The following is a 14,835-nucleotide window of genomic DNA, read 5'->3' on the forward strand; positions in this document are numbered from 1 at the left end:
ACACAAAGGAGCACACATAGGTTGTAATCCAAAAATCTTGTATATAGCTACATTACCACACGATAACAACACTGATTCTATTACAGACATCAAATCTCAACTCGCTGTGTTGTAATTCAGTTACAATTCAGGCTAGACCACAAACTCCTTTTTAATGAACATCTATGGCAACAGAGACAGTTTCCTGGGGGGAAAAAGCTTTTAAAACATATTTTTATAACATATGCTGAAACAGTGTCAGATGGTCACATCACCTGTGGTCATTAACTCCAGCATTCAAATAACCCTGCCCTGTCCCATCAGAAAACATAAACACTTGTCCACATGTCTTTAACTTAGTTGTGTGACAATCTGTAGTTCTAAATTGTGAGACGGGGGGAGCGCACGGTGGTGTGTTTTCAGTTAGCTGCAAATCTTTTACGCTACATGTTTGCAGCTGAATCTCACTAAATTCAAGTTGTCAAATACAGTCACATGTTGTAATTGAGTCTCTTCATCGACTCTAGGTGTATTTAAACTTGTCTTTATTATTTCAGCTGATCAGCTTCAGCTTGACTGGTGTTTATGGAGCTTTTGCCTGCTGTCATGGGCGAGAGGCAGGGTACACGCTGGACAAGTTACCAGTCCAGAAGATAGATAATGAAAAAGAGAATCAAAAGAACTCAAGTGGTGACATTTTTTTCTGTCAGAAGGATGTGTAAATAGACCACAAAAGGGTCTACTACAAAAACTTGATAAAGTAGCCTCAAGTATTTTCAGGCCACTAAGTCCTCTAACAAACAGTCTTAATAGATTAATGCAATTTAGGCCACCAAGGTTCAGGATACCCAGTGATTTCCAGCGTGCACGCAGAAATTAATACCACTATGAAGCAAATATTGAGGGTGTGGGGTGGGTGACTTATGGCATCTGGGCAAATGGATAGATAAATGCAATGTTGGATACTAAAAAGGTATACTTACACTCTATAGTTTATGTAACAGCTGACTTTTCTTCTTCAAAGGGAGAGGTAACTGTAAACAAGTGCTTTGACATAAAATAAACCAACTCAAAAGCTGTTGCTCTTACAGAAACTTGGATTTTAAGTCACAGAGATCAACATACAACCACACACACAAACACATTCCGGGAGGAAACCTTACACCTTCCATATTTCAGCTCTCCAACAAAAACACAGCCTTCTTTCCCCCTATGAAAGCGCTGAAAAAAAGAGCCCGGGACAAAGGGAGAGTCGGCCAATCAGAACCTTTGGAGATTTCGATTTTTTCACTTTTTCCCTGCGATTGGCCCATACCTCCCCCACAGGCTGCCACCCCCGTTCACTGATTGGTCAGTTTTCCCGGCTCTATGGAAGTCATTTGAATACGCTTCGCCGTGGTTCAGTCATTACAGCTCTGCTTGTTCAAATAATTGACTCAAATAGCTGGAGCGGACACACAATGGAGGAGAGTGCGTCACGGACACACTGCTGAGAGACTTATCTGATTTCCTCACGGTAGAAAAAACAGAAAAAAAGACATTGCAAGTCGTTCAGATAGTAGTGTTTCTTCTTTTTTTTTTCAAACGCTTCTGCATTTTTAAACAGGTTTTATTCGGACACCGTGAGTCTCCGCTTAAGAGGTAAGCTTTTGAAGGTGCGCTTACTGGAATGGTAAATACACCGGAGTCTTGTTATCACTAAGCTTCCCAAACGTAGGAATATTGTTTTCACTGTTGTTAAATGAGGTTTTATAATGCCTAGTTGTATTGTATTTTGACAGAATCGCTCGGTACTCGTCGTTATGTCTAAATGTGGAACTTTTATAGTAACAAGTTGATGCTCTCTTAACCCATTTTTCACGGTCCTGTGATATCTGAACGGCATGTGCAGGTTTCTTCTTCTCCTGATGTCCAGCTTCTTCCCAGCTTTTGTTGTTGTTATTGTTTACCACCCATGTGAGTTTATAATTAGGCTGGCAGTCAGACACAAGCACACATTACTCACCAGCACCTGCGATGGGACTGTGGTTGCACAGCATGGTTCCTTCACAGCCAGCCTCTACTTTTACTGTGTTATGACTCAGTCAGAAGCCCATAATGTGGAACAGGCGTGTGGCCCGGTGTGTGTATTAGTTTTGGAGAGGGACTAACAGATTGCCTGTGTGTGTGTGTGTGTGGAGGGAAGAGAGGACCGACAGAGAAACTGAGTTTGAGGCTTTAAAGGTTTGGTCAAATAGGCTTTTAAAAAAAAAGAGAAAAAGCTTTATTCCCTGCACACACCTCTCCATAAACCTGCACCCCCATCTCTTGCTGTAGTGAGTGCCAACTGCTAATACTTTCCAAGTATTTGTGCCAGGCTGCTTAAATAAAACTCAAATTAAGTGGTTGCACTCATTTATTATTGCCACCGAGGCAGTCAGAGTGGGCGCAAGCAACACTTGGACTATATTTGGCCGCAAAACAGTCGAAAACAGTCGAGTTAATTTCCTTTACCCTCTTTAAAACTGCTTCCAGCTCTACGTGAAGTGCTTCCATTTTGCTGGGAGGCATTGGTTTGTGATAGCTGCAGGTTTATAGGCATTAGAAAAGGGGTGTGTGCGTGCAAAAGAAAGGGAGACCCCCTTTGACATGCTTAAGTTTATTATATCCTAGAAGCAGAGAAGATAATGTGTCTTTATCCTTTCTGGCTCTAGGTTAATACTGTACTAACCTGCCAGATGATTCAGGAGGCAAGTGTGCATGTGTGTGTGTGTTTATGTGTGTCTCAGCATAACCCTGTGTCTGTGCACTGGGAAATGCATGCTTGAATGCAGTGTTTGGTGATCTGTATCCTCCATATCTGGGAGGTCACTCTGGGTCTGGTGTCTGGGTCGAGCTCTGTTTGCCTGTATAATCAGATTTAGGTGCAGCTTTCAAAGTGGTCAACAGTTCATCCCAGCTCGTGGTTTTTTGACAGTGGCTGCAGGCCTCATCTGGCCCACACACTTCCTTGAGTGCTTGTTTGGGCTCTGAGCTATTTCCTTTTACTTCACTGGGGTACTTTGCTTGGTACGTTGATGACGTGTGGATTCTGGCAGTGATGAATTGGCTACAGGAGTTAGGGAGGCCATTCAGGCAAAGTGCAGGAAAACAACCCCTGAACACTAAGATGTATGAGTGGAAGGAGGTGGATGTGGCTTCTAATGACTGGGCAGCTAAGAAGAGCAATTATACTGAATCTAATTTTTAGTTCATGCCTATGTTTGTATTTTTCATGAACACAGCACAAGCACATTGAGATGATTCTGTCATCTTATGTAAGAGGGAGTCTTAGATTTGCTTACTCCAGGTTTCAGAGTTTTTACAAGATTTTAGGGGTGTGTTCAACACAGAGGGAAAAAAAACAAACCTGGCAAAAAGCTGGTATCTGACTCTTATTTACAACAACATCGATACCAACAGTATCATCTTCACCTCCTCCAGTTGACAAACGAGTTCTCTTAGCACCTCTGCAGTTAGGCCGGCACATAGCAACGTCCCTCACTGGTAGTTTGTCACACAAACACTAGTTAATGTTTACAGCGCTGAGCTGGCTGCAGTCCTTAGCATAAAACTAACTCACAATTATCTGGATTGTTCTAGTCTAAAACATTTTATGCCTTTTAATTTCTCCTTCCCCCTGTGGTGTTGAGAAAGGCATTTCCAGGGTACCTATATGGAGTTTGAAATTGTAGTACCGTGAGAACCCTGCATTCAATTAGAATCAGCAGTTTGGTTCCCCTTAAGTCTTTCTCTGTCTATAATAAATGTCACAGTGCTGCCAAATGTAACTTCGGCAGCAGAATAAGTGCAGGGTGGGGCTTGCTGGTCATGTAGTGAGATTCAGCAAAGTTCATGGTAATTAAAGATGTACTACTTGCAAATTTGTCATGTGGGATGACATTTAAAGTGTCCTTCAAGGTGTGTTTTATGTAAGTCACAAATCATAGACACATCTTATGTCTCCTGTGATGTTCTGATACTCTGATGCTGTCACTTGTCCTCCCACACAAAGAGTCAAATCAGTGTTGGAGAGTGAAATCTTCTCACGTTTGTTTTCTCTTTGTTAAAAGGTGCTGACATCATCTCAGCAGTTCATTTCAAGGGTTAACCCTTGTACATGTATAACTAGCATGCAGCATCAATAAAAAACGCACTTAAGTGATGAGAGCACAGGCTGAACTTCGGCCTCGTTTATTGAAGCAAATAAGCCTGACTGTGAGGAGTTTCCCACCGACTAACAAGGCATTTCTTGCTCACACCTCTTACCTGCTGTCGGTTATTAGTGTCAAAGTACATTAGGTGCAAAGGCAAGCAAAGATAGCAGTGCATTAAACTGGCATCTTTCCTACTCTGACGAAAGGGTTTTCTTGGTCCTCTTATCAGTTGTAGGCTGTTGTTTCAGCCCAGCAACATTTTAAGTGTCCACATTGTGTTAACCTACAGTACATGCTGAACTTCGCCCTTGTCATGAACACCAGAGCCTCCCTGGAACTAATTAGATTGCTCTCTGCTCTCAGATAAACTAAGTTATGATGACAGAACGTCCTGTTCATGCCAAGAGTTTGACAACTTCCCTACTGCGGATATTTCCACGGCAACATGTTTCTTAGTTGGTCTAAATTTGATTTGTTGTCACAAAAAAAGCAGGAGTCTTTGCAAATAAATAGTTTTTTTTTAGTTGTTATTGTGTTTGTCATCTTGGCTTTTAGTGTAGACTGTTATTTGGTCAGCAAGTACGTAGATGTTCGCTGGAGTTGATTTGCTTTGAATAAGCACAATTTAGAATGACTAAGTTAGCCACAGAGTGCTTGCATACTGTTTTGTCTTTGTCCACTTTCTGCTTTGTACGCACAAATTGCAATACCTCAAAGTCTGTTTTGCACAAAGTCGGAGTTGTTGTACTTGAAGTCCTTAAACCAAATGTGTAATATCTATTTAGGTCAACATGTTAGCCTGGATATACTCCTTCACCAAGGCCACAAAGACAAATTCCCTAATATTTGTTGTAGCTGTAGGGCAGATTATAAGACACTGCCTCACACTAAATGAGAATGTCTACAATGTGAGTTCATACCTTCCAGAACAACCAGAAAGCTTGCTTTACTGGTTTGACTGATGTAGGAATGATCTCAGCCCGGGTTCATGTAGACAGCAGCGACACAAACAGTGTGTGAAAGCTGCTGTGTGTGTCCGATCTGCTCTGATCTCTTCCTGGGGGTCTTTGTGTAGTTGTTAATGCCATGACAGGAGAGATAATACCTCTATTGTTGGAGAACCCCCACCGTCCTGTTCGGCTCAGCCATGCTAGGTGTAACTTTGAAAAAAGGGGGAAAAAAAGGAAAGTTTGCCTGTTGGAGTGAGGAAGCGATCTTAAACAGGCATGGCACACAAAATAATTTGATTGAAAGTCAGACAGGCAACTCTCACGTAAAGTATAAAAAGCAACAAATTGTGTTGTCACATTTCGTTGGTTTAAGTTTATTAGCTGATGACATTTGACCTCATCACCATCAAAAGCTCACAAGATATGTTGTCTGTTGTGCTGCATTACAAAACTGCCACTGAGTGAGAAAGTCTACCAAAAGCGTGCTGTACTGCATTTTAGGTTTAGTGCAAGAGCAAAGAGAGGTTTTGTTGGTTCCTGCACAACTATACATTTCTGCCTTTTCCTGTACCCGTGACCCCATCGAACAACCTCCAAAGGCTGCAATCTTCAAAGTTTACAAACAAGAGAATGTAAACAGTCCCTTTTAATACGAAATTATGCGCCCAATGCCATCATTAAGCCGTCCACAGGGAGGCCAACCTATGATTTAGAAAGAGTACAATTTCAGTGCTGCAGCATGGAAGCCACAACTATCCAAAGGGTCAACTTTTCAGGAAGTCAGTCTGGAAAAACCAAGACTGGTGTTGAGTTCCGAGACGTGTTTTCCCTCTGCTTTCAAAGCAAACCGAAACATAGAATAGATACATATTCTTACATAGAGCAAGCAGCCCACTTTCAGGAAATATTGCTCTCGACATTCTTATCTCAACTTGGATTTTTGTGAAATAAGGAAGGTAGAGACACTGTGATCTTTTAACTGAATTCGGAGGAAAACAGCAGGCTGAGATCACAGAGTTCAGAGCTGGACTGGCTTACACAGGCACGATGCCAGGAGCTGTGGTACACATGTGTGTATCTACATGTGTGTGTGGTAGCTCCAGCCATTGTGTGTTTATATGTGACATGTGTGTATGTGTGTTTGGATTATACCGGTATGAGGCCAGGCGCCATGGTGGACAGGGGTGGGTGTGTGTGTGTGTGTGTGTGTGTGTGTAAGATGTTGGCTGAGGCAGACACTCCTCTGTTGGCACTGTGATGGACAAACAAAGGTCTGCTGGATTCCTGCAGGGTTTTCTGGCACACTGTGCGCATGTGTATATGTCACTGTGTGAGGTATATGTGTGTGAGCGCATGTGGTGCCTAGACAGACAACAGTAGTTGGATAAAGATGGCTCCAGAGTTAAAGCACACCATGGTGGCGATCTGGGATCAGCTTACCAACCTCAGATCCAATTATCTAAACCGTTAAGAGAGAAAATCATCGCTGTCTTGAGATCATCCATCTGTCTGCCTGTTTTTTTTCCCCCCGCATGCCGCACTGCTGCCAACAAGTTTGCTTCAAGAATGTGACAAACGATGAAGTAAAGCGAGGGCAGCGGGATGGGGGGGTGGCGGGAGTATGCTTAAAAGCTGATTTGTTGAAATTCTCCCAACAAATGGGCTTTTAGAGAAAGTGTTTCACAAGGAGATATGTTTCGAATGTTGTCAGCACAACGGAATAAACACCACAGGGGTAAAATTATGTGATCAAATGTGATTACTTCCACAGACACTTCTAAGTCTCTGCTTTGTGTGACGGGGGTTGCCCAAACAGACATTTTCACAATACTCGTAACAGAGCTTAAACATCAACTATTATCCCATGAAGTGAAGTGAGCGGACGTGGTATAATAGCAGGAAACCTGCATCAGTACAGGAGACATTTGTAGTCATGTGCTGGGACTTCGTGTTGACTGAGGGAAGGTCTGTTCACAACGGCATTTTTCCACAGTATTTTTCCTCATGTCGGATTACCTTATGTAAAGAGAACACATCATTTCAACCACAGTGCGTGCAAAGTGTTTACCCATAATTATTGCCAACCTTGAACCTGAAAAAAAAAAATAAAAAAAAGTTTAATTCATAGCTGTGTTTTGGGTTTGGCTGGTTTATTGGCGGGGGGGGGGGGGGGGGGGGGGGGTACAATATGAAGGCAGTGGAGGACAAATAATGTTTGTATGTCAGGTGTTAACTGCCACATTAACTCAAGAGTGTCATCCCTGAGCAGATTTTAAAAGCATATTCTGATTTGATTGAAAACATGCATGTATGACAAATTAAAGGAAAAACCTGAACCCTGAGTGCATCTAGTAGCTCTGTTATGGTGTGGGGCCACTTTACTGATCTGCTTTGGGTTCACTTGTCCGTTTAGAGGTTCCTGCAAATCAATGAAAATGACATGAATTCAATGCTGTGGCCCTCCGAGTCATCAGATCTCTACCATGTTTGTGAGGATTTTGTAATGACATGTGTTCTTAATGATTATCACCAAACCATTTTTTTTTATGAATGGTGTTGAATCAGTGCCAAGATGTGTTGAAGCTATTCTGACGCCGTGCTATGGTAGAAAACTTTGAGTTTTCCTTTAATCTGTCACCTCTTTGTTTATGGAAATGTTGGAGTATTGTTACATAGATAGCGATTTTATCTATATTCTCCACTTCTAACTCCCTCCTCCCTTTATCTGTAAAGGTCACCATGCCGCCCACAACCCCATATGCCGGAAAATTCAACTCCTGCAATGCTTACAACAACAACAATCATCCACAGCCTCAGAGCCCGTACCGCAGCAACACTGCCCCGAAACCTTCGCGAGAGAATGTCTGCAACGGTGCCTACTCCACAGCAGAAAACCCCTATGACATACCACAGCCTCACAGCGCGTATCGCAGCGCCTCTGTGTCCTCTGTCACTGCAAAGGAGCATCATTACAGCAGCAGCTGTGCGGTTTCGGAGAACCCGTACTCCTCGCCGCAGCCTCGCAGTCCTCACAGTCCTCGCCAGCACAGCACTTCCTGTCCAGGCCGAGCGTACCGTCACACGAGCAGCACAGAGCCGACTTGCCGTAGCAACACAGCTGTGTCAAAAGCCCGACTTTACGGACACGGCATCACTGCCAGCTATGGGGAGATGTGCTACCATGACAACAGCTTGGTTTCAGCTTCTCTTGAGGCGCTGATCCAGCACCTGGTTCCCACTGTGGACTATTACCCAGATGTAAGTACCAGTAAGCATAATGTTTTGCGCGAAATGCAACCCCTTTTTAGCTGTTGGGAATGGATTTGTTTAGTCTGAAGAAAGATGACAGCGTCTGCGTTCTCTTCTGGTTCTCTGAAAGCTGTTTTGTTTCCCCATCATCAGAGGTCGTACGTGTTCACTTTCCTGCTGAGTTCACGCCTCTTCCTGCACCCGTATGAGCTCATGACGAGGGTTTGTCACCTGTGTGTGGAGCAGCAGCGGTCTGGAGATGCCCTGCTGGATAAGGTGGGCGGATCACACACACAGACACATGCCGGCGTAATTATTTCTCTCCCCGTCATACTTGCTCCCACACAGCCCCACTCACACTATGCGATCCACCAACTCAGGGCAGATTTAAAGACAACACACTGAATGGGCACAATGATCTGAGCGAGGAATTAGATCATGGCAGCATGACTCCAAAAGGGGCCAGCTGCTTTTTGTGATTTTGTTCAAAGATGGATTCAGTTGTAAGAGCTTTCAAATTAGACTATGGCCACGTTAGTGTCACTTAACACTGCATGAATCATTTTCAGATCCGTTTCCGTGAGGTGGCGCCTAAGCTGGTCCAGCTGCTGACTGAGTGGACAGAGACGTTCCCGTACGACTTCAGGGATGAGAGGATGATGCGCTGCCTTAAAGACATGACGCACCACGTAGCCCGAGGGGATGAAGTTAGTGTCAAAGCTTTTGCAATTTCAATAAAACGTAGTGGTTTGATTAAAGGTTCCATGATTAGACCAGAAATACAGTCATGTGAAAATTAAAGTCCACCTTTTTCAGTTCTAAGGTTTGATTTAAAATTTTGTTTTTTTCTGCATTAAGTCATTAGCTCACATTTGAGGTTAGAATACCTAAGCATACGCAGGACTTCATGATCAACTCAGACTGTAAGCTGCCTAGATCCAGGCCTCGCAAAACAACCCAAATCATAAGCCCACCGTCTCCATGATAGTTGGAATGAGGTGTAACGTCTCCAGCTTGGTCTCATCTGTCTAAAGGACATTGTTCCAGTGTGTCTTGTGGTTTGTTGAGATGCACCTTTTTTCTAACTGTACTGTCAATAACTTTACCATTTAACATGCTAACTGAGGCCTGTAAAGTCTGAGGTGTAACTCTTTGTGGTTTTTTGTTCATTTCTCTGAGAATTGCATGGTCTGACTGCTGTCTTGCTGTCTTGAATGTTTTGTTAATAATATTTCTTGAATGATGAGCTCCAACGTGTTTGGAAATGACTGCATAACCTTTCTCAGATTGATGGGCAGCAACAATTGCTTCATGAGATCATTACTGATGTCTTTCTTCTTGAATGTTCCCGTTAATTAAACTGCCAAAACATCTGCTTTTATAGAGGCGCTCTCACTTGCTGATAATCACTTAGTCAAGAGCATTTGATTAGCAACTGCAACTACTTATCCTCATGATTCATATAGAAGCAGTAAAGGTTTACTTCATTTTTCACATGACTGTAACTACTCTCTAATTTTGGCCCAAATCCATTAGTTTCACACAGTTTGTGACGCTATGTGTGTGCTGTGCCTGCAGTACTCTTGGCGAGCCATGCAGCAGATGACCCAGCGACTTATCAAGCGCCTATCCGCCCTTGGCCAGTATGAGGAGGCTGTGGCTGCGCTCAACGCTGTGGCACAGGAGCGTCCGGCCTCCCTGAAAAGCAAGCAGGGTTCGGCTCAGCGAAGCGACATACTGAACGTGTGCGACGACCCTTTCATTCTCGCCCAGCAGCTGACACACATTGAACTGGTAAGAGGCTCCATGTTAGAAAAGTGCAAAGTGGTCAAGATGTAAAGTTTAATTCAAATGTTAATTGTGCTTAACAGTGGGGATAGGAAGTGGGGAATGCATGAATGAACTCGATCATGATCTGTCTCATTGCTACTCTTATTGATGTCCTGATTGTTGAACCCTTTCTGTCTACTGCCTTCAGGATAGACTGAGCTTCATCGGTCCCGAGGAGTTCATCCAGACATTTGCCATGAAGGATCCATTGGAGAACCATAAGGTACAACTGAGCTTGAGTGAACACTTTGCATGTATTAGCTTTGCTTTTGTGCAATATTTAAGTAAGGCCTGATTCTAAATACAATCCTGTCTGACTTTCTTACACTACTCACAATCACAATCTTTGTTTGTTCACTTGTTTTGTCCTTGGAGCAGTTTATGGATTTCTAAATGAGGAAAAGCTCATTCAGCAGCTACATCAAGCCTATTGTTTGTCTATATAAAGACGGCTTAATAACAAAGCAACATGACCTGTTTGTAATTATCAGCATCAAAGTGCTGACACAGAAAAACCACACGCTGTAGCTATTCTTAAATCATTTGATAGTATTTTGAATTGAGTCTTAGGGTTTTGCTTTGAGTGTCATTTGTGGTCGGCTTCAGTTCAAGTTCATTTGCTTTAGAAGCCACATGAAAGAATCTCTTGGCAGATAGAAAAGGACTTGTTCAGCTTTTGAATATATCCCAAAGACAGTGTAAAAGAACCTTGCTGTGTTTGTCTGAGTATATCTGAGGGATTCTTTCCACCCTAAGTGGTCCTGCACGTCAGCTGTAGGATTGTTTGTCAGTGCTGCTAAGAACAAGGTTTCGCTCGGTGTTTGCGACTCGTCTCTCAGTGGAGCTGCTGCAGTTATATAAGAGCCACTTTGTGTAAAAGAGCAGTTGAGTCAGTGAAAGGGGTCCTGAAGTGTGGAGGGGAAGTTTGGAGTGGAGTGGGCTGCCGGTGTTGTGTAAGCTTTTAATAGAGCCATGAAACTCTGAGATTGCATCATCACCGCCAAGTCAAGTTTCTTTATACGGAGCTTTTATAATGTTTATTTATATAAGAGCGCTCTGCAAACAGGTTCACCACACACAAACCACATGTCTTATAGAAAACCATCGGTCTTAAGGCCAGATGGAAATGAGAAGAAAAAAACGACAGACACATCACAGACTCCAGTGAGCTGGCCAGAGGTTGTGTGGGTGTGAAGGCTGTCAAGATCCATTAGTGAAGGAAATTACAGAGCAGCAGCAGTCCGTTTCCTTAGATTTCTTTTTCATCGTAACTTTATTTATTGTGCAGTATGATAACCTGAAGAGGATTATTCAGATGATGCTGAATTTCATCTCAGATTAAGGAAACATCATATATCCCTACATGTGGAAACTTTTTTTGACAGCTATTCGTCCGATAACTTGGCACGTGTATTTCTGAAAGCTTTAGGAAGTGTTTATGAACGAGCAGTTCACATCTTTTCGCTAACAGCTGTTTTCTGCCAAGCTTTCAGCCCCTGCCGGTTACGTCCATATAACCGACCAATACTAGAACATCAAGGCATTTTCTAAATGTTGATAAAATCAGTGAATAAATGACAGACACAGTCTGACGAAACATGAAATTGTTTTTGTTTTTTTTCTCCGATTCTGCTTCAGGGTTTCTTCCGGAAGCGTAAAACCAGCAACCTGGAGGCCTATGTCAATTGGTTCAACAGGCTGAGCTACCTGGTGGCCACTGAGATCTGTATGGTAAGCTATATTAAAATGATATATGTGTCATCTGCTTCACACACATATACACACACGAGTGTTCATATTGGTCCTGTGTAGGTTGCACATCCCGTTACATTCTATCTACACATATCAAAACTTAATGACCAGATTTATTTGACAATGCTTAGGTCTAAAATTCTGTCTAAACTTTTTGTACTGCTCCTGTAGAAAAAACAATAACTACTTCTTCAAATATTTAGAAAATATGCGCTCTCTCATTACAGCCCGCAAAGAAGAAGCACAGAGCACGCATCATAGAGTTCTTCATCGACGTGGCTCAGGAGTGTTTCAACATTGGCAATTTCAACTCCCTCATGGCTATCATAAGTGAGTATTGACAGAAAACAGACAGGAAATCACCTCCCTTTTTTCTCACTGAACAGAATTCAGTGAAAACGGGGCTCTGCCTCCACACTGAATGATTGGTGTTCTGACTTAGTACATGTCAGCACACATGAAATAAAGTCTCACATTATTCTAAATTCAGTGCTAACATCACCCACCTCTTTGTCGTTGGCTGCTGTGAAATATAGCACACTAAAGTTAAACTGTAGTTCCCACAACTGCTATGTAGCTGGGACACTAAATTGACTAAAGCCAACAAATGCAGTGCCAGCTGGAGTTCAGGCTAACACTAATCAGTTTAAGGAAGTATAAACTGAGTTAGCAGAGGCCTGGAACAGTCCAGCCTGTTCTTTGTCTTGGGTTTGTCCCTGTAAATGCCCTGTTTACTCATGCTTGCTCTGTCTTTTAGCTGGAATGAACATGAGTCCTGTGGCTAGACTGAAAAAAACCTGGAATAAAGTCAACACCGACAAGTTTGAAATCCTGGAGGTAAGAAACGTTCTTGTACATAAGTGATTCAAAGGTGTAATTGGATTTTTTTCTTAGTTTTCTGTTCAAATGGAGTATTCTCAACCCTCAGTGTGTTTGTGCATTCTCCTAATGGGCTTGTGTTTGATGAACTCTGCTTTGTGTGATCTAATTCAGCACCAGATGGACCCATCCAGTAACTTCAGTAACTATCGCACTGCACTCCGTGGCGCCACCCAGAGGTCTGAAACGGCACACAGCAGCCAGGAGAAGGTGAGGGAACGCACAGGATTTATCTAAAAGAGAAGTCTTGACTGCCCTGCATGTAAAATGTGAATGAAAACCAACTGATATCTCTCTCCTTCAGATTGTGATTCCTTTCTTCAGTCTCCTCATCAAAGACATCTACTTCCTCAATGAAGGCTGTGCCAGCAGACTGCCCAACGGGCACATCAACTTTGAGGTCAGTTAAAGGCTTATTTCCTAATAGGGCTCTAATTCAAGGCTATGAGGTCTGACTTTAACATGCGATGTAAAGACTCCCCCTTGTGGCTATAAAGAGAAATACAGTTTCCCTTTCAGTGCCCCTGATCTGCATTATGATCTGAAGGTTTTATGCGTATTTTTTGTATCTGAGACAGTCATGTGCATTGAGTTATGTTGGTCTTTTTGTAAATGTGTCTCAACAGAAACTGTGGGAGCTCGCGAAGCAGGTGAGCGAGTTCCTGGTTTGGCGTCAGGTCATTTGTCCGTTCGACAGAGACCGCCGCATCCTTCAGTATCTTGTCACCACACCTGTTTTCACTGAAGATGGTCAGTGTCGGTTTATCAGTTTTTAGATGAGTGATTCAACTGTCAGGTGTCAGCTGGGGACATCGAGTTCAATTTGTCTTATTGTTGCAGAGCTGCATCTAGCCTCGTATGAGAGTGAAGGACCCGAGAACAACATGGAGAAAGACAGTCGCAGATCTCTGAGGTGGGTGGAGACCCGTGTATCTAAATCATTAATCGTGTAAAACAACTTGAGCAACACAATAACGCTGGTTGCCTATGTTTTGTTTTTTTTCCAGATCTTCTCTTCTCCATCGAGAGAATCGGTCTTAAGAGAATCCCTTCTGCTTAACAGACTGTAAAAGGAGGTTTTTTATAGATTCCTGTTTCCACAACCAAAATCTTGGACTTAAATACAACTCTGACATCCCCACAGATGAACTTAAGAATATTACTCGACCTTTGAGATCCAAAGGAGCGTAAACAGTGTATAAATCTTGTGGGAATTCATCCAGAGCTCTGTCTAAAGGCACTTACAAGATATCAGACAATAATCTAAATGTATGGATTTATATTAATATCTCCTCCAGTGGTGACAGGAGTCTCATGCTGTGGAAAGACTCATACTTTGGACAGGCAGGTTTTATCTGCAAATGAGACAGTTGTGGACCTGATTGACCTTGGTTGCTGCCTGAGCACGGCTCATATGCGCACATGGGAGAGATGTGAAAGGAAGAGCTGATTTACATTGATTTGTGTTACAAATGACAGGCTATAAAGTGGTATTGCTGCACCTTGAGTCATTAATTTTAAACGCACAGTCGTTCAAGCCCTCTATCTCTTTTAAACACATACTGTAAGTCAGATGCTTTTGAACATGTGTGCTCTTTGACGATTTGTCATGCAACACCGTGTAAGTGACAGCAGCATCATGCAAACTAAGTCAGAATGCACTTCAGTGTCTTTTTGTGTTGTGTAACATAGGATCTGGTGATTCATTTGTATGAGTCTTTATATTCTGTGACATTAAGTTGTATTTTGTATCAGAAGCTTGAAATGTCTTTCTTTTTAAAATTACCATGAGTTTCAACATGAGCTTGTTGCTGGTAGGCTGGCTCTGTGATGGTAAGCTTTTATAACACCACTTTATGTATTACAAAAAAGTATTTCTGTTCAGAATGAAGCACAAACTGATGTTTGTAAGTGCAACCTGTATTAAAAAAAAATCCCCTCACCCTCCTCTTCACTCAATCTGCAGTTGTGTGAGAGTGATTGCAGATGGGATTTAATATCCAGCTATAAGTGAAAGTGAT

At 42.6% G+C, this 14,835-nt stretch overlaps 2 protein-coding genes across 2 annotated transcripts in view; both read left to right on the forward strand.

Annotated features, from left to right (window-relative positions):
- LOC140276561 (solute carrier family 46 member 2) overlaps window positions 1-6,986 on the forward strand; it is an 83,294-nt gene extending 76,308 nt beyond the window's left edge. The window contains exon 8 of the transcript XR_011909037.1: window positions 6,975-6,986. The gene's annotated coding sequence lies outside the window, so the exon portion shown is untranslated. The remainder of the gene's footprint in view (window positions 1-6,974) is intronic.
- LOC140276559 (ras-GEF domain-containing family member 1B-B-like) lies at window positions 1,393-14,779 on the forward strand. The gene is made up of 14 exons (XM_072371294.1): window positions 1,393-1,620; window positions 7,838-8,362; window positions 8,507-8,629; window positions 8,923-9,060; window positions 9,932-10,147; window positions 10,332-10,406; window positions 11,822-11,914; window positions 12,163-12,265; window positions 12,693-12,772; window positions 12,929-13,024; window positions 13,119-13,214; window positions 13,441-13,564; window positions 13,655-13,727; window positions 13,822-14,779. The coding sequence occupies exons 2-14, from the start codon at window positions 7,844-7,846 to the stop codon at window positions 13,853-13,855; spliced, it is 1,770 nt and encodes a 589-aa protein (XP_072227395.1). The 5' UTR covers window positions 1,393-1,620; window positions 7,838-7,843; the 3' UTR covers window positions 13,856-14,779.
- The last annotated feature ends 56 nt before the right edge of the window (window positions 14,780-14,835 follow it).

The sequence above is a fragment of the Leuresthes tenuis genome, unplaced genomic scaffold, assembly GCF_036924035.1.
Source record: "Leuresthes tenuis unplaced genomic scaffold, fLeuTen1.0.hap1 SCAF_19, whole genome shotgun sequence".
In the NCBI taxonomy this organism is placed as follows: Eukaryota; Metazoa; Chordata; class Actinopteri; order Atheriniformes; family Atherinopsidae; genus Leuresthes; species Leuresthes tenuis.